The 21,741-nt window shown below is 40.2% G+C and overlaps 1 protein-coding gene across 1 annotated transcript in view; it reads left to right on the plus strand.

Moving 5' to 3' along the window:
- Window positions 1-9,306: 9,306 nt before the first annotated feature.
- The window catches only part of KIAA1598 (KIAA1598 ortholog), a 55,118-nt gene continuing 42,683 nt past the window's right edge, over window positions 9,307-21,741 (plus strand). Inside the window, exons 1-3 of the mRNA XM_010072946.1 lie at window positions 9,307-9,351; window positions 16,865-16,925; window positions 21,440-21,534. Of these exons, the coding sequence (XP_010071248.1) occupies window positions 21,448-21,534 (87 nt within the window). The 5' untranslated portion in view covers window positions 9,307-9,351; window positions 16,865-16,925; window positions 21,440-21,447. The remainder of the gene's footprint in view (window positions 9,352-16,864; window positions 16,926-21,439; window positions 21,535-21,741) is intronic.

A 21,741-nucleotide genomic window follows, 5' to 3' on the forward strand; every position in this document is an offset into this window, starting at 1 on the left:
CAGGGGTGTCTGTGAGGATGGGTGGCCGAGGTGCCACAGCACAGGGGTGTCTGTGAGGATGGGTGGCCGAGGTGCCACAGCACAGGGGTGTCTGTGAGGGTGGGTGGCCAAGGTGCCACAGCACAGGGGTGTGTGTGAGGGCGGGTGGCTGAGGTGCCACAGCACAGGGGTGTCTGTGAGGGTGGGTGGCCGAGGTGCCGTAGCACATGGACTGTCACTGCTGTCAGCTCGGAGCTTCCCACCTGGTGTTCGTCTTCGGCCCAACGGTGGGGCTGACTGCTGGCACTGATCCCCTGGCTGGCGGGACTGGTGAGTCTGGATGTCTGGCCGGCTGCAGGGATGAAAGTCCATCTGCATTGCTGTCTCTCTGTGGAGCTGAGCTTCCCATGGAGTGTGTGGCTGCCCCGAGCCTGGCATTGTGGCCTGTCTCCTGCTCAGCATTGCAGGATCCAGTACTAACCCAGCCCGTCGAACACTCAGTGTCCCACTCCCCATCAGTGTGCAGACTTCCCGCTGATAGCTCGGGGCTCACCCAGATATGCCGCAAGTTTCTGTAGAGCCTGTGTAGTTCCAGTGTAAATGAAAGGAAGTGCTTTTCCTGGGCTGGTTTGGTTCCCTGTGTGAGTCACTCTTGGTGCTGTTTAGAAAAATCCAGTGCTTCAGCTTTGTAGATGTTGAGCTTTGTGAGTGTGTAGTTTGGCTAGGAAACTAAAACATTGTAATATTTAATTTTCTGCAAGAAGGGGCATGGAAAAGAGCTTGGATGCTGGAAAGGCAGCCCATTTTTTAACTTCCCTGATCAGTCTATCCCTCAACCAGGTTGGTCCAGCAAATTTTCTACCTTGATTAAGCAGGTAGGCAACATCTGAATACCAGCTTTACCAGCTGTTTGGATTATGGACATCTGCTTGTGAGCACGCATCAAATGATCGGCGTGCCTCTTGTCTCACAGTTTCATGCACAGTAGGTGTAGGGTACCAGTGCTGTAATTTGCAGCTGCATTCTCCTGGTCTCCTAGGAGCCTGAGAGGAGCTGTCAGGAAAGGACCTGTTGGAGAAAGTTGTGTAAAGGAGTGAAATTACGGGAGTGTGATCAGTGCCCTTTTTTCTGTCATTCCTTCTGGCCATAAACATGCTCAGCCACCTTTGCTGTATAGCAGAAGCTTTTCTTAACCAAATTTCAGCTGTTTGCTTATGAGCTATGTATGACCTGCTTTGGCACTTCTCTTTTGATAGTTCCTGTATGCTTGGTATTGTAAATTCATGATTACCGGCTTCACTGGGTAGATTCTGACTTATAAGGATTTCAATTAGTTTAAAATTCGTTATAATCTTACAGCTGTGTGTTTTGATAACACAGAATCAAAAAATAATGCTAAAAAGCTGTTTCTTGCTGACTGACTGCTTCCCTCCAGTACTGTTGGCTCCAGAGGAGTTATTTGTGCCAAAAGGACAGTTGCTAAAATGACAATGATCAGTTCCAAAAAAGGCAAGTTTGGATTATTCTTTAGGGAAATCCTGGCCTCTTGAAATCAGTTAGACTGGTTCTGATGTCTGAAAGTCTTCTGCTCTGGTAGGCTGAGTGTCCTTTAATGTCTAATGAAAGTTTACAGGACTGCAGGAGTTACTTCAAGGGAAATATACTGTAACTTGAGGACTGGCTGTCCCAGATCCACTCAAGCTGTTGAAATAGAAAGTGTACTCAGCAGACTGTGTCCTGTAAGGCACTGTTCTTGATGAATGTTTGTCCCCAAATGTAGGAGTTTTAGCATGTTGTTGTGAGGCTAACAAATGTTTTTGTCATTGTATGTTTGTCAAGACAGTTGTTTTTTATGGGTAAAAAGTTACCTAGTGTAAAACTTCTGAAAATACTCTTCTGTATGCTGTTTTACATCTAAAGCAATGCAAAATTATGGTAGCACACCATAGTTAAATTATGTTAACTGGCAAGACAAAGTAAAGAGTCCAAGTGATGAAAAAGTAACGAGATGCATAAAATTATCCTAACAGTAATGACCTAAATATTGTTATTATAGGTAGGTAAGTTTGCTTCCCCTTTATGTACTGTGAGTTTGACTATATAGTTTGCCCTCCATTCTTATTGACAGCAAAACAGTACTATTTGGGGTACTAACAACTTTCCTCAAGCGATTTTAGGATGCTCTGTTAAACAGAAGTGGCATGAGAAGAGGAGAAAAAAATTTCTCTTATTTTTCCTCTTTACTGCTTCCAGGTGTAGACAAACAGTATTACTTTGGGCGTAAATGCAGTTCAGTTGATGGAAGGATCTGCTGTCTCTGAATGTCTGGGGTAATGGGTGTCATAATTTTCAGGAGTGCTACCTTTATTGCAAGTGGCACATCACTTTGGATTACTGTAACATTATGGTCTGTAGTCAGATTTCTGAAAAACACCTTTGATTTGTAGGGAACATTCTTTGTTTTCTCTTTCAGCATGTGTTTTTCTAGTTTTGAGAGACTTGCCTGGTACCAGGTGACTAAGCTGTCTGAGAAGTGATGCAAAAGGTAGAGGGGAAGGCAAACAGCAGCATTCGTGGCTGATTGCTGTCATGTTTCAACTACTGTTTATACTTTACCTAAACAAGATCAGTAGATTGAACCTGAGGCAGGTGTTTCATAGCTGCCCGCTCAATTCCCAATGGCAGCTGTGATGCTGACTGGTGTCTGGGCAAATTCACTTGGCTGTTTGGCAGAGCTCTGAATGGTGACAAGGACACTGAAGCTGTCTGTGTGCGAGATATGCTTATCTTTCACCCATGCTGAATTTTCCAAGTCCTGTGTGTTAGACTCAGATACCTGATACTGATCATTCTCCAGCTTGCTCCATTACAAAGTTTAAGGTGAGCGTCATGAAGAAACGTGATCTCTGTACTGATGATATTTAGGACTTAAAGGTATTGTTTGAGATTTAATCCTGTGAATAGCTTTGTGAGGTGGCTTGGTTAGGTAAAGCACATCTGCTATAGATATTAGTCTTACCTAACTATACTCTAAGTAATATTTCCAGCAGTGAACATTTCTGCTCAGCTGGCTTTTATAATTCCTATTCATAAGACTTAAAGTTGAAACAAAACCAAATCAGGTGGGCAAAACCTTGTGTTGTTAATGGTTGGTTGTAGAACCTGAGGAACCATAGAAAACTGACTAACAGCTGGATCATAACCGTGGCTGGTTACCTGCCTGGAAAATTTCCTTTTTTGTCTTTGCTTTTATTGGCACTGCTGGTACTTGTCCTTAAAAACAGAGTCATCTTCCGCTGTGGTTGCTTCTTTGGTCAGTTGAAAACAGGAATCAGCCACCAAAACATCTGGAGTTATAATCTGGGAAAAGTTACACTTCAGCTGCCACTGTCATAGTCACATTTCTGGTCACTTTGCTAAATTACTGTGCTTAACAGCTACGATTAACTACACTACATTAAACATGTTTATATTGTGTGGATTTTCTTCACCACTTTTAAAGGTCTTATGTTGCTCTGTGTTTGTTGTCTGGATTTGATGAAGTGTGAGGATTTCTAGTCTGTAGTCTCAAGCACTGTGGCTCTGTATGATTTTTTTTTTCCAAAGAGCTATTTGATCTCATTAAAAAAAAAAGCCAGAAACCTTGAATAACTGAATACCATGTACCTTCTAAGGAACAGACTGCCAATCCGACAGCAATATCTCAGAGTAGTACTTTTCAGGTATATGCTATTGACAAGCTCTTAGTGTGGTTTGACAAATTAGTCTTCTTTGTGCTAGAGAAATTTCTTTGTTTAGGGTAGGAAATCTTGTTGGCTGCATTCCCCTCTGTAGTCATCTACTCTATAGATTTTTTTTTTCTGGTGTACCTGTGTGTGCTGACACAGCAGTCATCATTCCCCAGTAGAACCCATCCTGCTTGAATGCTTTCTTCATTTATTAGAGTTTAAGAGTGTTTCCCACTTCAGTTTCTTGTATTGAACCATATCTGTTTTTCAGAAACTTGTGAAGGCAATTTTTTTGGTGTGAGCTTAATAGTTAGGCTTCATCAGGCTGTGGTGCTGTGGTGTGGTTAATTTCTCTGTCGAGTTTCCAGGAAGCTGTAAGATTGCAGGATGCAAATTTGGGGTCTCATTAAAAAAATTATTTGTACACACTTTCACAGATTTGAGTCAAATCAAAGCATGTGGGAACACAGGTGCAGGATCTGACTTACAGAAGAAATGCTGCCCAGGTGTTAGTTTGAAGTAGTTTGCACATGGCTGGTGCCGATGCCACACCGTGTCCCGCTGAAACAGAGGTTACCTGGTTTAGCAGAAGGGATCTTTGAGCCTGAAACAGGGAACAAGAGAAAAATTGGGCACTTTTGACTTTTGTTTATACTCCTGACAGCAGTTCACGGGTCTTGTGCATGCTGTGCTTCTGGGAGACAATTGCTACTTGAGAGATGGTTTGTACAACGGGCTTGGCCTGACACTGCCTGTTCCAGGTACGCTGGGATGAGGACGGTGGTGGCAGCAGTCCCATTAAAGCTTCTGGTGCAGTGTTGCTGTCAGGGGTCATTCTCTCTCCAATGAGATATCCAAACCTGCAAAAAGCCAGGTGTTAATTTACTTGTACCATCAAAAGAAGGCTTCATTAGGCTAGCTTGTTTCATCTAGAGAGAAGGACTTTCTGTGGTGTAAACTTTTTCTCTTACCTGTACCCGTAAAGACATGCCTGGTCCGTAGTCTAGAAGAATAAATAGCAGAATGACACTTGGTTTCCTTGACAGCTTTACTTACTTTTTGATTAAATAAGTAGGGTTGAAATGCTGAAGTGGCATTAGTCATTGAGTTGGCATGGAAGGGCTCTCAATATACTTGAGGGTTACCTTGTTTTACAATATAAATGGTAAAATATATGCATGTAGTGTTCTTAAGGTTTTTTTTTGTAATTTGTATTTTTTAATATATAGCTTTAGAAAGGGGGTTGATGAATTTTTTAATAAAAAGAGTAGGAAGAGACTCACCACCTCACTGTGTAAATGAAGGTGTTTTTTCTGTTGTTCACTATGAATTACAGTCATTACATACTTTTGCCCTTGTGACCTTGTTTTACTAATAAGTGCTTTTTAGCCATAATAGGTATCTAATATATAAAACATCTAATTTAGATAATATATATCTTCTGCCAGAAAATCCAGGTTCAGGAGTCACAGGTTCACAACTAAAAATCAAAAGACTAAGATATAATTAAAGGAGCTTCTGTATACAAAGTTACCTGCTTAATTTAATACAGGTAAAGTGCATTGATACTTGTTGACAGGACAGTCCCTTCTGGCCAACTGAGCTGTGGAGTGAGTAGCTGGTGAATGAGGATGGTCATGTTAGGAGGAAGCATGCTGTGCTCACTCATGTTAGCTATTTTGTGGTTTGACTGTTTTACAATAAGAGCAGGGTTGACTAGGAATATGTCTTAGGTGGGTTAAGAGCTATAGCCCAAAATATTCTGTTCTTTTCTCCTTTTTCCAGCTTTTTTCTGTCCTTAGTCTTGAACTGAAGTTGTAGTGTTGCCCACATCCTGCATGAAGATAGCCTGAAGCAAAGAAATATGATTTGTATCCTGATGAATTGTTTATATAATACCGCAGTATATCAGGAGTAATTCTATTAAGGGTAAACTTAAGTTCATGTCAGACAGTGACAGTATCTCAAGAGGTCTCTGCTATGTATTTATTGTAGCTCTTCAGGATTCACTGGAGGCTAATGACTACAATGTCGGCATTTTACTATCTATATGCTACAATATTGATACTATGAGAAAACGATGTATTGTTCTGGAATTTTAGTAGTACATTTAGTAAAGCGTCTTCACTTGTTTGTTTTGCTCGCCACTAATTTATTGAAAAGATCTCTTCATTCCAGGGCAAATTACATATAACATAAACTGAATGAGTCTAGGTGAGATGTAAGAGGTTTTGAGGTGCTTAGAGGCTGTTCTCGTGTATATTGTGTGAACACCTTCATAGGTTAAGGAGAAGAAATAGTCCTGTCTTTCAGAGGAGGTTGAGGGAAGTCCTTGTACAACACGGTTTATTGCTTGTCAATCTATAAATGAATAATGATATCTCATAATGTACCAAAGAGGGTTTTAAGGCTCAATAATCTCTAGATTTGGAACATGTAAAGTGTTGCCTAGTGCCTCTGGTATTAATCGTTCTAGGGTAGATTTAGAGCAAAAGCGATCATTGTCACCTTTATGGCATTTAGTGCTTCAGTGAAGGTTATGTAGGCTCTTGACTTTTTTTAGAGATGCCCTCAAAATTTCATGGTACATCAAGCACTTGAAAAACTTTATATAAAAGCTTCCCAATAACTGCCCCCTGCCCCTAGTGTTCAAAAAAAAAAAAAAAAGAAAAAAAAAAAGAAAAAAAAAGAAAAAATTCCACTAATTTTCCAGTCACACTTCATGACTTCTAAGTCATCTTCTGCCACTGCAGAGAATCTGATATACAGCAGAAAATGTGTAGTAATTTTTTAATTATTGTTTCTGTTTCCAGGCCTGATAAAACCAGCAGTTTCTTAATTAGATTTAGTGTTTAGTAAATCCATACCTGAAAATCCGAATGATGGAATCTCTATGGGAGCCTCTTCTAGAGGTTGCCTGCCATCCATGAAGAACAATCTTATTTTAAGCCATCAGATCCTTACTGTGCATTAGCTGTATTCAAGGAAGAGCTCATAGTTTTGCAATTACAGTAAGGGGTTGGGCATGGTAAAAAAGCACTGAAGGAAGTTGTTGTGTGAGTTCAGCGTGGAGTAGCTGATAATTTTGTGTTTTCATTCCACAACAAACGTGCCGTGGATTACCACCCACAGTAAAAGAGGGAAGGGCTACCCTGACTGGGCAGTTTGATTTCCAGTTTCACACAGGTGAGCCCTTACCGGGGATTGCTGGAGCATTTTGTAAGTTCATATCCTTGTTTTTTGGTAACATGTTCTTGTATCCATGCCTTAAGGGCTGATGATTCAGAGTTATCTTTTCATGGAGCATATCAGGAGAGCTGTCAAGGGTGGGGCAAATCTATGTTTAAGTTTTCAGTCATTTATGAAGTATTGAATAACAAATATGAGTTTGCCTTAAGAGCGAGCAAACACTGTCAATTTTCAAGTATGAAGAAGCTTGAATTGTGCCTGTTAATACAGTTTTAATTCCTTTTCTTGCGTCTGGATGCTGGAAATCTCTTCCCTTGTTTTCCTAAAGGGAACATGGAAATGGAACAGTGGAACAGTGATCAACAGGCATAGCTTTTGCCTTCCTGTGTTGGAAATAATGTTGTTTAACTTCAGGTGCCCTTTCTTAGAGCAACTGCATCAGCGTGGTTTCTTCCCTGTTCATTTACCTGTTGTTTGTTTTCTCTTTCTTGAGCATGGGAGGTGGGTTAGGGGTCTCAGGGGTAGGTAAGGAGAATTGGGGACAAAATAGAAGGATGGATGAGAGACCTTGGGTTTATTGGCAGGGGGATGCAGGGCAGATTTCTAAGAAACCTGGTTTTGTTTGTTTCCCTCTCTAGATACATCTTTTTAGTTGAATGAACAGCAGTGAGGATTTTTTCCCATCTGTTTAAATTATTAGATTTCCTGTGAGTTTGCATGTGGCCTGTGACTTTGTTTTCAGTGGTTTTGTTTAACATTTTTTCTTTGAGAGCCCTGGAAATTTTTCAACACTTACTGGTAACAGCAGAGCTGGGATTCTGGCTAGCAGTTTTCTACTGTTTCTTGTTTTCCTTTCTAGCTAATATAGTCTGCAGGGTCTTGTCCTGTCACTGTTGTTGATCTGGGCCCATAAGGAGCGGAGTCCTGTGTATCCCAGCCTTAATGTAGCTCAGTCCTGCATCTCTAAAATGAAGTGAGATTGGAGAAAAGAGGAATTAGGATTATTTGAGTTTTTTACATCCGAGGTACTTCCGTGCTGCTACTGAGAGTGATAGGCATGCTGAAGGCAAGCAGAACAGTCATACTGTGGACCTAGCTTTCAGGAGTGAATTGAATTAGTTTTATTTCAATAGGTTTTGAAAAGCTGGGGGCAGGGGGAGAAGAGGGACATCACAATAGTGTAAAGTATAACTTTATTTGTAAGAGCTTCTTGTTTGAAAAAGTTTAAGTATCTAAAGCTAGAAAGGGCTTGTAGGCTTTCAGATAGCTAGTTTAGCAGACTGCACTTGTACATGTCCTCAGATGTGGAGTAAGACGTTAAATTTAAGATGAATTTCCAACATCTCTGCTATCATCAGCTGAAAACTATATATTCATACCCTTTATCCAGTTTTAATTAAGTTGTCTTGAAATAACACCTGTATGCTAGTATAGCTTCTGCTAGGTACAAGCAAAAATTTGAGGAGATTCTGAGGGGCTGGAATAAGGTGTAATGTCAACAGCCCTCTCATTTTGTTCTTGCAGGATGCATCTTGACTGAAAAATGTACCTTTCTAGCACGGTTTGTTTCGCTAATGTTTGGAGATGTATTCAGCTTCTTTCTAGTGACAACAGAATTTCTATGGTCTTGAAGGTCAAACAGCCTGTATGGGACACAGTGAAAGAACAACAGAATTGGGAGGTTGGGGCAACAATGGCATGTCTCTAAGGTGGTAAAATAAAAAGTTCAAGAACGACACACAAAAATACACAGTAAACTGGAAGCTTAAATCGTAGCTGATGGATTGTTTCTGCATATTATTTACTGGCTTGAAACAATGGACCTCCAGCATCCTGGAGGTTGATCCCTTCCCTGCTGATCCCTACAACTGAGTTCTTGTGTGATCTTGGGTAAATCGTACAATCTGTTCGTGTCTTCACTGAGGAGTCTAAAGAAGAAAAAGTCTCACAGGACTCTTGTTGGAAAAAAATGTTAATAAATAAATAAATAAAGGTGCTGAGCTACTCTGGAGGTACCTATGTGTAACAGTATTGCATTAGCTGTGCTTTCTAGCATTGATCTGTAACTTGAGCCAGTGTGGCTTTAAAATGGTGAATGCAAGCCAGTACATTCACCTTGTAATTTTTGAACTCAATCAATAAGATTATTTAACTCTGCTTTGATCAAAAATTGATTGTTTTGGGAGCCACCATCTTTTTGAGACACTTTCCAATTACTTAAATTCTAAAAGGATATCCAGTTCATCCGTAGCCTATTAATGAAGTTTATGACCCATGTTATTTAAGAAGTCTGTGTAGATAGCCAGAAGAGCTTTAAAGTGAATGAAATGGAGAGCTAATTTGGGTAAAGGAAGTGCTGCAATATTAACTTTTTTCCTTTTTTTTTTTTTTTTCTTGTATAGCTATTGGTGAATATGAAGAGCTTAGAGCGGAAAATAAGAAAACGAAAGAAGAGGTTTGTATCTATTGATTATTTCTTTGATACTAAAATGCTGAATATCAGAACGCCTTATTGCCTATGGCAGGTTTTTGTTTGCTTTTGTGACCTCAGCTGATTACTTACAAGTAATAAGTATTACTTGTACCTATATGTATTAAGGAGCAATCAATGCAACTCCCAGCAGCTATTCTAGCTGTCCCACTCTAGAAAGTTGCTGTAAACACATTGCAGTGTGAGCATAGACCAATTCAAGTGTTTAGATATTCTTAGGAAAACTTGTTTTTCTTGGATTTAAACCTTGTTTTATTACAACTTGATTTGCACAGTGGGACTTACTGAAAATAAACCAGAACAACTCCCTTCAGCCCTTTTGAAAAATTGGAATGTAGGAATATGATTTCTGAAGGTATTTGAAGTCTTCCCCCGTCCCACAAAAAAGCCCAACCCAATTTTTAATAAGAGAACAAGATATATTATCTCAGCTTGCAGAATGGTACTGCAGCATAAACTGGATTCGCAGCATATCACACATCCTTCTGTGAAATCTGTGTGCCTGTCCGACTTGAAAAGAAGCTTTGAATGTATGGGCTGAACTTCATACATTACTGCAGGCTTCATTTTTTTCATGTTCTGAGATACTGGAGTAAGAAATAATGACTGCTTTCTAGATTGTCTTTCTAGTAGGAAAATTAAGCACATTTGGTAAGGTATCTTTTCCGAACCAGGACTCTTGTTAATTCAGCATACCTGCTTTCTTCAAGGAAGCTGAGAGCGACAGAGAACTCTGAGAGAGATTTGATGGCAGTGTTGTGCTGCATAAATCCCTGTCAATGTGCAAAAGTTTTTTAGCAGATACCTGCCAAAGGAAACTGTGGCCAGCAAAAGACTCATCAGTTCTAGATAGTGAGGAAGGTAGAGGAGTTGGTGCTACACTGTATTGTAAACAGAAAATTCTCCTTTCTCCAGTACTAGTGAGCTGGAGATCCAGGAAACATGTTAGCTTTCAAATCCCTGCTAGCTGCTCAGGCATGCAGGTTTTATTTAACTTTTTGTGAAGTAATTTCTAAAGGGTCACTTTTAGGCCAGTTGTTACAAATGTTGCAATTCAAGGCTGTATTGGGAAGACCTTGTCCTTAACTACTTTCTCATTAGTAAAGAATACTTGAAGCTTATCTTATTATGTGTATTTCCACTGAGCTCAGCATATTGTGCTTCACTCCCCCCTACCCACTGACCTTCTTGTCTTTGTTACTGTGCTTATTACTTCATTCCCATTCTGCTGTCCTACATCAGAGCCTCAGATAATCCTGGGAAATCTGTCCACTATTTTTTGCTGTTCAGAAGACTGTGGCAGTTCATCTCCTAGTCGTCAGAAGAAGAGGAGCATGAAACCGAATTAGACCAAGAGTACATTTAGCCAAGTATCCTGTCTCTGTCAGCAACAGAAATGGAGGAGCGTAAGAACATACATATAACACCTCCTCAGAGTACCCTTCTAGTCTCCAAACCACTTGCAGCCTGGGAACTTCCTCAGCTGCGTGTGGTTTCAGTGGTTCTGCCCTCCACAGTTTTCTTCCTTGAATTTGTCTTGTTGTGCTGATTATTGGCTTGCATCGCGTGCGAGGAGTTCCACACCAGGACTGTCCACCGCATGAAGAACAGGCTCCCTAGCTTTGCCCTGAACCCAAGTCCTGCTAGCTTTGGTGTTTCTTCAACAAAGCTTTGCTTAGCTTGGGGTGGGGAGCAGAGTGAGGAGGCTTGTCTTGAGATGCATTTTTTTTAAGAAATTTTTTTCTTCAAAGGCAATTCCAATAAAAATTTTGTCCCCAAAATTGGGATGAAATTAGAAATTTCTTCCTTGCTCCTCTCTCTCACAAGACTTCTTTATCTCTAGCCACTACTGTGTGTTTCTTCTGAAGGTTGGTACAATGATTTTCAGAATACTTCCATAACAACCGAAAATCCCCGAACCCTGAGCACATGGGGATTACATCCCCAGTCGGGCAAATTAGTTAAGCACGTGCTTGGGGTTGGAGGATTATCAGTTGTTATGCAAGTATTCTCCATCCAAGAACCTCCATCTTGCAAACTGGTGTGCTTCTGTAAGCAGTGCTGCTTAATTGTTTAAGTGCTTGCACTAAAGTGGTTAAGTGTGAGGCCCCAAGTGTGTTTCTTGTACCAAAAAAATGAATCTACTGATACAGAGATCATGGTTATGCTTGCCTACAGTGCCAATACTGGAAGAAACTATTCCTCCCGTTATTGCAGGGCTGGGCAATCCTGAAAGCTTGTTAGCGTCTCCCTAACTTTGTATCTTAGTTTATGCTTTGCAGGATCAAACCTGATGTTGGAGGAAATATAGCACAGGCTATACCTGCCTGTGAGTCTGGGAAGTTGAGGGTGGCTTCTGTTCCTGTTTCTGCTGTCTGTCAGTATGAATGTAAGCAAATGGCTTCCTCTGTATCAATTGTGGTCACATAATTGCATTGACAGGAGGAAGAGAGAATCCATTTTTTTAGAAAAAGTTTTTCAGGTTATTTGTGGAAAGTACCATGCAAGAGTTAGATAGCAGTCTGTATGTATGTGCTTTTGACACATTCTGGAATTTCTAAGTCACCAGTCCACTTGTGTAGCTCTGAAAGATGAGCTGTGTCGTGGAGAAATGATCCCAGCTCATCACAGAATCACAGAATCACAGAATGTTAGAGATTGGAAGGGACCTCGAAAGATCATGTAGTCCAATCCCCCTGCCGGAGCAGGACACCTAGATCAGATCACACAAGAACGCATCCAGGCGGGCTTTGAATGTCTCCAGAGAAGGAGACTCCACAACCTCTCTGGGCAGCCTGTTCCAGTGCTCTGTCACCCTCACTGTAAAGAAGTTTTTCCTCATACTCAAGCGGAACCTCCTATGTTCCAGCTTGAACCCATTGCCCCTTGTCCTATCACTAGATGTCACAGAGAAGAGCCTGGCTCCCTCCTCCTGACACTCACCCTTCACGCTCATATTAGAAACATGGAAATTGGTGCATAACAGGCAGCTAACTTTAAGATGTAATTTTGATTTTTGAAAATTTATGCTCTTTGTTCCATATTTTTTCTTAAAATTAGAAGGTAAGTTGACCCTTACATAGGTTACTTTGTTCAAAGCACTGCTGCTTAAAAGGATGCTAATAACTATGAAAATTCAGGGGCAAGATATAAGATCTTTGATCCCCAGAGGATCTCTTCCTCATTGCCTTGCTGAAGTGCCAATTTGGAGACCTCTGGTGGGATCTCTGACAAAATTGGTGCAGGCATATTTTTTATTAGTACTTTTAAATGCCTTCAAAACTGGAGCAAAAATTACATCGTCAGATTACTTCTCTTAGGTCATCCTTTTAATTGAAGTAGCCAACTAAATGTGTATACCAGTCCCCCAAAAAACACAACTAATGTTCAGTTGCACACAAATTTAGATAATTTAATATGCAGTTCTGACATATTCGAAGTTAGTTCATGAATAAATATTTGACTACTTGCTAATCAGACAGAAATTACTCTGAGCACTGGTTTTGACAGTGTTTTGTCATGCTGCCAGTAGGGGGGGGAAAAAAATGCAAGACAGCTTTCCAAAACAGTAGTTGTAATACTGTATCTCTGATACATCATTCATAGTGTTTGCTCTGCTAAAGCACATGTTTAGAGAGGATTATATGTTTTGTCACCAAATGGGAATGGAGAAGGGATTCTGCCTTGCTGACACACTCATTCTTTCTGTAAGTAGAGTATAGCAAATGTCATAGGATACTTCTGAGCACTGTACCAAACTCATAATTTTAGAGCAAGCATTAAATCTGCATAAATTTCACAATCTGTATAAATGGGAAAGAATGTATCTTGTGTTGCTTAGCGATGGCTTAACTGACTATATGGCTACTACGTGAACTTCTTGCATCTTAATATCAGGGCTGAACAATCTCCTCCTTGTTTTTGCCCTTTGAAGGCCCTTTACTGAAGTCAGTAGGAGCTTATGTACAAAATAGTTGGCAAAAAAAAGAAGCCTGTTGGAAGAGAATAGACAAGAAACCCAGGCCTCCCTGGAATTATTGTCAAAGAGTCATTAGGCTGATGGGAGCAGGTGTGTGGAGACGTGTGTATCCACAGGCTTCCAGGTGCGTGTGTGCATCGACTTCCCAACATGACGTAGTGCCAGGTTCCCGTGATGGCGTGGTACTAACCTGGTATTGTGCTAGCTCCAAGTACAGGCCAAGCTCATGTACTGCTATGCACCTCGCTGTATATGCGGTATTTGGTTTGAATGCCAATCTTTGACGTGTATGTGATTTACTAGTAAGTAGTCAACGTATCAGTTCTCCGTGCTAGAAATTGACTCATATCTTCTGTACCTAGAAGGCAAAAATCTGAAACTGAGTGGGATTGGCAAAGCTCCTGAACTTGCTCCTGCAAAGATAAAGAATTGTAAGGAGCTATTCACAGAATGAATTTTGGAAACTGAACTGTTAATTTATTTTTAAAAATACAGATGCAATGTCATTGAATCCTGGAATGAGAATGTTGTCTGTTACCTTAGGTTTTTTTATTGGGATCATGGTTCTCAAAATATTAGATTAAAAATACAGTAAATAAAATGGTATAAATGCTTATTTTCGTCTGTAGAGAAGCTGTAGCTCTTAACCAAATAAAGTTCAAACCAGAAAAATGTCTGACAATCCAGGAGTTGTAGACTTTTTTTTTTGAGTATAGAGCTGTCTGTTAATACTGACAAGGGGAGACTTATAAATACTTAAAAGCTGTTTCTCTTCAACAGTTGCATGTGCTTGAATGTGAAAAGTGAAAAATAGATTTTATAGTAATGTTCTGCTATTTGCCATTTAACATTTAGGATTAGTGATATTCTTGTCAATTAACAATTCTACTTTATATGCCTCAAATATATTTTTTTTAAAAGTGAGGTGGTTGTGAATTTTGAAGCTTTTGTGCAGCTTTTTAAGGGTAGCTAACACTTGTAAATTTAATATTTTTAAACCTTCCTGTTTTAAAGATAGGGTCAATTTATTTTAAGGGGTGACAATGTGTTTTATTATGAAACTCAATTACTTTATAGGAGTATTTTGTTTGCATAACTTTCCAGTTTGAAACAGTACCAGTAGTAAAAGACAATATCAACTTTTTCTAATTTTTAGCTAACTTGGAGATAAACCAGGTTATTTTGGTAGAACTTGTGACAGCTCTGCTTGCACAGGTCTGATGGGAAGACAAAAGGCAAAGTGCTTCCCATTGATCATTCCAGCAAGGGCAACAATCTCCTGCTCTCCTTTTCGTACTGCTCTTTCATTCTGAAGCACAGTAGCAGCAATTGGAAAATATTCAGAAAGCTGCAACTGGGAGCAGGAATTGCTCTGCAGAGACCCAAACCTGCAGACCCTGATTGTGCAGAGAAAAGCACGTAGCTGTCAGGAGAATAGTCAGCTTGCCGTGGTCCAAATGGAGCTCTCTCTGCAAATAGCACTCAATGTGAAGTGGAATAAGTCATTTAACTTCCCCTTTCGCTGCACAGGGAAAGCTGTTATGCCTTACAGCATGTTGCTGGAGGATTTCAAAAGGAGTTTTTGCTATCATTGGGATAGGGAGTGTACCGCATCCTCTAAATCAAGGTTTCCGTCAGTAGGAAAGTGTCTTTTTGACTTCCCAGGCAGCAGATCAGATCCTTAAAACGCTAATCTTTCTGGTTTTTAAACTGAGCATTGAAAGCGCTTGCTCACTTCATGTGCAGTGGGCTGAAAGCTTGTAGCGTGCAGAAAAATCCGTGGGTGAAGTGTCCCAGTGTGGTTACAGTGTCTCTCTTGTAAAGTACGAAGAGGCAGCAGCTCACACTGATCCCCTTTTGCAGCAGCGCTGTGCTCTGCAGGAACAATCAGAAATACTTTCTTTCTGCGTCTTTTACTGCCTTCTGTTATTAGACTGCACTTCTACTGGTAAGGTAAGGCAAATTTTTGCTGAGGAAGTTGAGAGGGAGGGCAGCAAGCAGCAAGACTCATGCACAGATTTCCTTCCCCACCTCTCCTGTGCAGGATTTTCTAAACAGCTTCTTTGATAACAGGGCCAGATGAAATGGTGAGTCCTTGTCCAGCACGGGTTGCTCAGCACTTCTTGTTCCTGCAGCTCTTCTTTGTTTCGCAGACTTTATAGCAGCTGGTTCCCCCTACTCAGCTGCTGTCTGTTGTCTCATCACCCAGGGCCATGAGAAGAGAGATTGCTGTTGAGTGCAGCTCCTTTTGCTCACGCAGATAGCCAGCAGCAGCGGCTTCCAACCCCTTTGTGGAGACTGCCCGTGAGGCAACACCGATGGCATCCTCTCCTCACCCAAGAGCAGATCCTTCTTTGGGCCTCATCCAAAGTCTTCCGGAGCTGATAGAAGGGCTTTCTTGGATTTGGGTGCCTTTGAATTGGGCTTTCTGCCTTCTTGTTACTTAACAGCAGGCTCCTCTCCTAGCTAACTCAAAGTGGGTCCTCGTGTGGAAAAACTGAAAATCGAGAAAAGTAATTTCAGTCTTTTTTTTTCCCAGTTCTGTTCCAGTGACCGGTGTCCTTATAATTGCAGTTACACGATAAGGCACTGAGTCATACAGATCTCTTCCAGAAGTTAACTAATGGTTTTACGTAGATTTATTACTGTGAACATACACAGCCGCATGTGAGGAAGGATGTCTGGTACACTGTGTGTGTGAGACACGTTGGGTGCCAGTCATACTTCCCTCTGGGTCATGTGTTTTTCACAGGGTGGTTAATCACTGACTGTGTCTTTTGTGAAATTTACTAATTTCTTTGAGTTCTTTCATTTGCTTATGGGAGGACTTTTCTTAGAGAAGTCTGTTTGACATCTGTTTTTCTCTATCACTTTGAAGAAACCTTTCCCTCGTAAGATCAGTGATTGCAGCCCTGTGTAGTATTAGCATCAACCCCAAAATTAATAAAATAAGAGTGATGAGAAATCCTCAAAGTATGAAAATGAGTGTCCTCCCCTCTTTAAGGCTGAAACTTTGCTCATGATGTGATGAAACTGAACAGCGTGGCCCTGTTTATTGGCTTTGAGGTTTTCCTTGGGCATGGTAGGTACAAAAATGTAGGCCTCTCTTCCAGGTCTATTTATGTTAAAGAAACTAGACTTAAAGCGTATTCCTGACATGCAAAGTATTGATTTTACTGTTGTGTGGAACATGGATGACCATTTATATCTGTTTTGGATAATGTGGCTCTTCTGAAATATTTTCAGAGCAGCTCTGGATTGGAACCTAAAATCAAGTGCAACTTGACAGTTTGGTTAGGAAATACTCTGGGTAATGAATTTTTTATGCATAGCTTCCATCAATTTTACATGGCTGAGATGAAAAAGAAATGATGCTTTGATAAGCTTCTGTACATTACTGTGCTGGCAGTTGATCTTTGTTGATTTTGCATGTTGTGACTGACTGCTAATTAAATAGCTGGGATCAGTGTTTCATTACAGTTTTCTCTTCTGCTACAGTGTGACAAAATCAAGCAAGAACGAGATGAGGCGGTCAAAAAACTGGAGGAGTTTCAGAAAAGTAAGTTGATAACATTAGTAGGAATTTTTTGGTAGAGAGAGTTATGAACATCACTGTGCTTACTCTACAGCAGTGTTAAGAATGCTGAGATTAGTTCCACTTGCTGTTTCTCCTTCAAAGCCTTGTTTTAAGGAGTTAGTTGTCAGACTAACTGCTGTCACAGCTTTTATACACTCTGACACAGGTAGCCATTCTTAAGGTGCAAAGTAGTGAAAATACAGTGGTACAAAAGTGGCTTTATCTCACCTGGATTCTGCAAGTGACTTTTAGAATGATGTATGCTTGGACTGAGTGGGATTTAACCCTATTGCTAAGATTGCTAATAATAATGATGATGATGGTAATTTTTTTGTGAAGAAAAGGTAAAATTACTTTAAGCATAGACACACCAGTAAAGGTTTTTAGGATGAACTGCTGTCTCTTGATAATTTTTAGAGCAAGTTGTGTCTTGTCTGAGCTGTGAGAATGTCAATATTCAGTTTTACACTTTTGTGGTGATGCTCCTATTGAAACTTTATGGCATCTGGAAGCAACAAAGCACATCTAATGGCAGTGGAAGTATCCTAGTGGAATAGCTCCTTAGAAGAGACGATTACAATAGGACTGTGGTCTGTTATGTCTGGTTTGTGCCACTATGGTGAACTGCACCGTGAAGCATCAGAAATGTGGATGAAGTTAATGCAGGAGAAGGAAATCACATGGTCTGTACTTTTGTGTGACTGTGTTAATAGAGGAATTTGCTCACTTCTGTTTTATAATTGTTCATATGATACAATTATGGAAAATAATACAAAATCAACAGGAATTATCTACTGCCTTAAATGATCTTGGATAACTGTACTGTGAGGCAAGAATGTTCTCTAAGAAGTCTAATTCCTCTGGAAAGAATTGCAGCCTGTTTTGTTTTTGTTATGATACAAGGAATACCAGAGTGTGGCAGAAAATGTCAAGTAGTTAAGACTTAAAATTTGAAGTAATATTTGATGTTGTAAAATTTTATAGGTTTCTTTTATCTTCCTTTCACATTTTTAAAGGACATACCTTGTAAACATAGTGATAAAATGCCAGGAATATTAGGATTTTAAGGCAATAATAGAGCCCATTATTTAAACGACAATATAAAAGGCAATTATATTGATGAAGAGCTACATCGGCTTTGTGTCTGTGAATAAACTTGGCCTGTACTCAGCTTCTATTTGTTCTCCTGGCATAAACACATATTGTGTGTGATTCCAGTTTAATGGGGCCCCGTTTGTATGCCAAGCAGCTGCATTTTAGGCCCTATTGCGTGATTTCATAGCTCTCTGAAAATTGGTTCTATTGAGCACAAGAGATAGAAGGTGGTGGTGGGGGGGAAAGCTTCAACACACAATCATTTCTTTTCAATTGGAGCCAGCAAGGTTGATGACAACATGACCATTGTGTTATAATGATAAGACCACTAAGGATCTGTACCTCTCATCAAGGCTTTCACACAACAGCAGATACAATTTAATTCACTGCTCTGTCAGCAGTGCTGATACCATTATGCCGTCTGTCTCCACAGTTATAATCACTGTCCTCCGAGAAATGCAGTTGAAATGATCTTGAGCAGTCAAAGAAACTCTCAATTAAGGCTGCCACTTCCAATGTGTCAGATTGTGTCTTATGCACTTGGTACAATTTTCACTTCCAATCCTGTTTATTTACAATGTCTACCAGTAATTACGCTTAACATGTCATTTAGTGAGGGTGCCCCTGCCAAGGAGATTGTTGGGTGCTGCGGTACCATTGAGTGGGAGTTTCTCGCAGTCAGTGCCATCAGCGGCTTTTAGTCCCTGATGGGATGCAGTAGTAATGTTGATAATGCAAGTATCGTGCTCATCAAGTCATAATTAGATGCCACTCAAATGTGCCACTTGTAATAACAGTGTTGATTCATGTTTTCTCGGTGACTGCAACTACTAATTAGTTAAGTGGTTTTTGGTTGGCCTGCATTTGCTGCGGATTATTATTACCCCTGAAAAAAACTGTCAAGGTTAGAGATGTTTCAGGCCACTTAGTGCTGCTTTATGAATTTTAATATTGACATAATAAGAACTTTGGACAGACTTAGGAAATAATATATTTTTGTATTTAATTTGGAAAGATTTTTTTCCCCTGAGTTAATCATAATTGCAGGTTAATTAAGTTTAAATGAACCAAGAGTAATCCCTAGTTCTGCCACGTGAACCCAATCCTTATTTCCTAACTTTAGCTTTGCTTGAGGCCATTAGATTCCTGTCTGTAAAATGGGAGCAGCTCTGTATCTCCACTGCTCCCTCATCCTGTCCAAAGCATTTCATTGCTCCAAATTCCCAGGGCTAGGTAGCATAAAAACAGAAAACATATGGACATGTCCTACCTGAAGCTTTTCCTCTCTCAAATTAAATGTAGCAGCTGGTACGGCATGCTTGGAGCAGGTAATTTCTCCAAAGTCAGAAAAAATGGAAATAAAAAGTGTGATGGCTCTGCTGTTAAAAGACTTCATGTGAATATAGCTTTTGGACCAGATTTCCCAGTGCTCTGCCCTGTTTTTTTGTTTGTTTGTTTGTTTGTTTGTTTGTTTGTTTTATTTGTTGTTTTTTTTTTTGGGGCTGCTCATATTTTGTAAAACTTGTTTCTTGTATTACTGGTTTCCTATGTTATTAACAAAACATTCATTGATATTGACTACGTATCAATAAAGCTGCATAAATAACACTTATTGACAGTCGGCTTTTTCCTATCTAAAGTCCTGTTTTATAGTCACTAAAATGACCTCTGGATATCAAAGAGGACTTAAGTATCTCTCTTCAGTATTTAGGCAAAAGTCTTAGAAAAGGGCGAGCAGGACTTTCTACCCAGTGGCATGAAATCACTAGTTTTTAAAGCTTATCTTCATGAAAACAAAAGGAGATACTAGAAAAAGTCCTCCATATTTACACTATGTTCTTTCAGTCTTGTTCCTGCTCTATAGTATTGTTCAGCTGCCAACAGTGCTTTCTGTACATTGAAATCCTGACACTGGGCTGAAAAGGAATTTGCGCAATGAAATTACTTGCAGAATTAGGGTCCAGGCTGCTGCTTAGGATGAATCAGGGTGCTAGGAGCCAAGGAGGAGTTGCAAAGAAAGAAAGGTTCTAGCCTGAGAAATGAGAAACTATTATTGGGTTTCCTGCTTTGCTCCAGATCCTCTGTGCAACTTGAAGCTTGTCACTTAGAAGATGACTTTCAGCACTAGTTAAGTACCTCTGTACTGCTGGAAGTTGAGAGGAATTGTGAGCCAAAACACATCTGTGCTTTTAAATGACCTCTAACTCACTTTGGTATCCTATGTTGCAAAATAGGGATTTGTTCCCTAACTTTTTGGTCACTCTAGGAATATAGTGTGTCTTTAATATAGTGATATGTACCCACTTCGATAGTGGGGATCCTGTAAGTGCAAAGGACAGATGTGTCTCTTCCTTTTCCAGCTGTGGCATCAAATACAGGAACACAGTCGTGTATTTCGGATGCAGTCGGGCAGCTCACTCTCAGCCCTGGTCTCAGGAAGATTGTATGTGTCCATGTGTGTGTGCTGGTGTCTGACTCTGCAGGACTGTGAAGGCAGGGTGTGAGACCACAGTGCTTATTTTAGGGCATGTTCAAGCACAGAAGGACTTCAAATAAGAAACAGTTTGGATGTTACAGCCATGTAGTAATACAGAACTTGGGTTGTTCAGCTGAGGTTCTCAATAATCGGGCAGTGCAAGCAATGTTGAACTTCCATCAGGATTGCATCCATCGGGGTGTATCCCTGCAGCTGCAGCTGGCATTGAAGCTGAAGGGGCAGAAGGGGGAACTGTGCTGTGCTAATGATTTGACTTCAGGGGAGTATATGCTGTAGGAGGCACTACAAATGTGGAGGCTTTGGTCACTTAACTCCTTTCTCCATTTCCTAGTAAACTTGCCCCAGGCTTGTACTGTATGTCCATCTTGCAGCTCTTCTTGTACAGTGTGTTTAGCAAGTGTGATGCTACTTAAAATACCATGGAAACCTGAAGACTGGAAGGTGAAAATAATCTTTGGAAGACACCCGAGTTAATCTTGCTGTTTAAAAATATCAAGGTTCCAATCTTCTGAAAACTCTGTCCATACAAAATTTTCAAGAGGATTATGATGGCAATCTGGAGGGACAGTCCTAGTGGTCTGGTTCTGATTCCTCAAGTGTTAATGAAATAAAGGGGATGAATGATGATGGTCAAGGAGGCTTCCGCTGGCCCTAAGTTTATGCTCAGTTCTCCAGTTCCCCCTCTAATGCTACAGAGAGAGTTGCTTAAAGCATTGAACCAGATATTCAATACTCAAAACAATTCATATCCATGGAGATTATCTAAGTATATGCTTCCCTGTATTTGAAATGCTTACATAGAAAGTCAACAGAAAAAGGTGTATTTCTGATCATGGGATGCATGTGTCAAACGCATGTGTCAAATGCAGGAAAATACTGACTAATTTTTAAATTCTTCCGCTAGTTTCTCACATGGTTATTGAGGAAGTAAACTGTATTCAGAACCATCTTGAAATTGAGAAGACGTGCCGTGAAAGTGCTGAGGCTTTGGCTTCTAAGGTGAGAATAATTATGGTGATTCTGTTTAATCCGATTTTTTTATTATAATTTTTTTAACCTGAGATTGTATACATGTCCCATACATGTTTTTGTATAATCTTGTGGATCTGTGAAATTGTTTTGAAGTGGCAAAAACTATAAGCCATATGTGAGATGTAAAATACAATTCCTTCCTTTAAAGAAAAAAAATACCTGTTTTAATTTAGT

The sequence above is a fragment of the Pterocles gutturalis genome, unplaced genomic scaffold (assembly GCF_000699245.1).
Source record: "Pterocles gutturalis isolate BGI_N339 unplaced genomic scaffold, ASM69924v1 scaffold45327, whole genome shotgun sequence".
Classification (NCBI taxonomy): Eukaryota; Metazoa; Chordata; class Aves; order Pterocliformes; family Pteroclidae; genus Pterocles; species Pterocles gutturalis.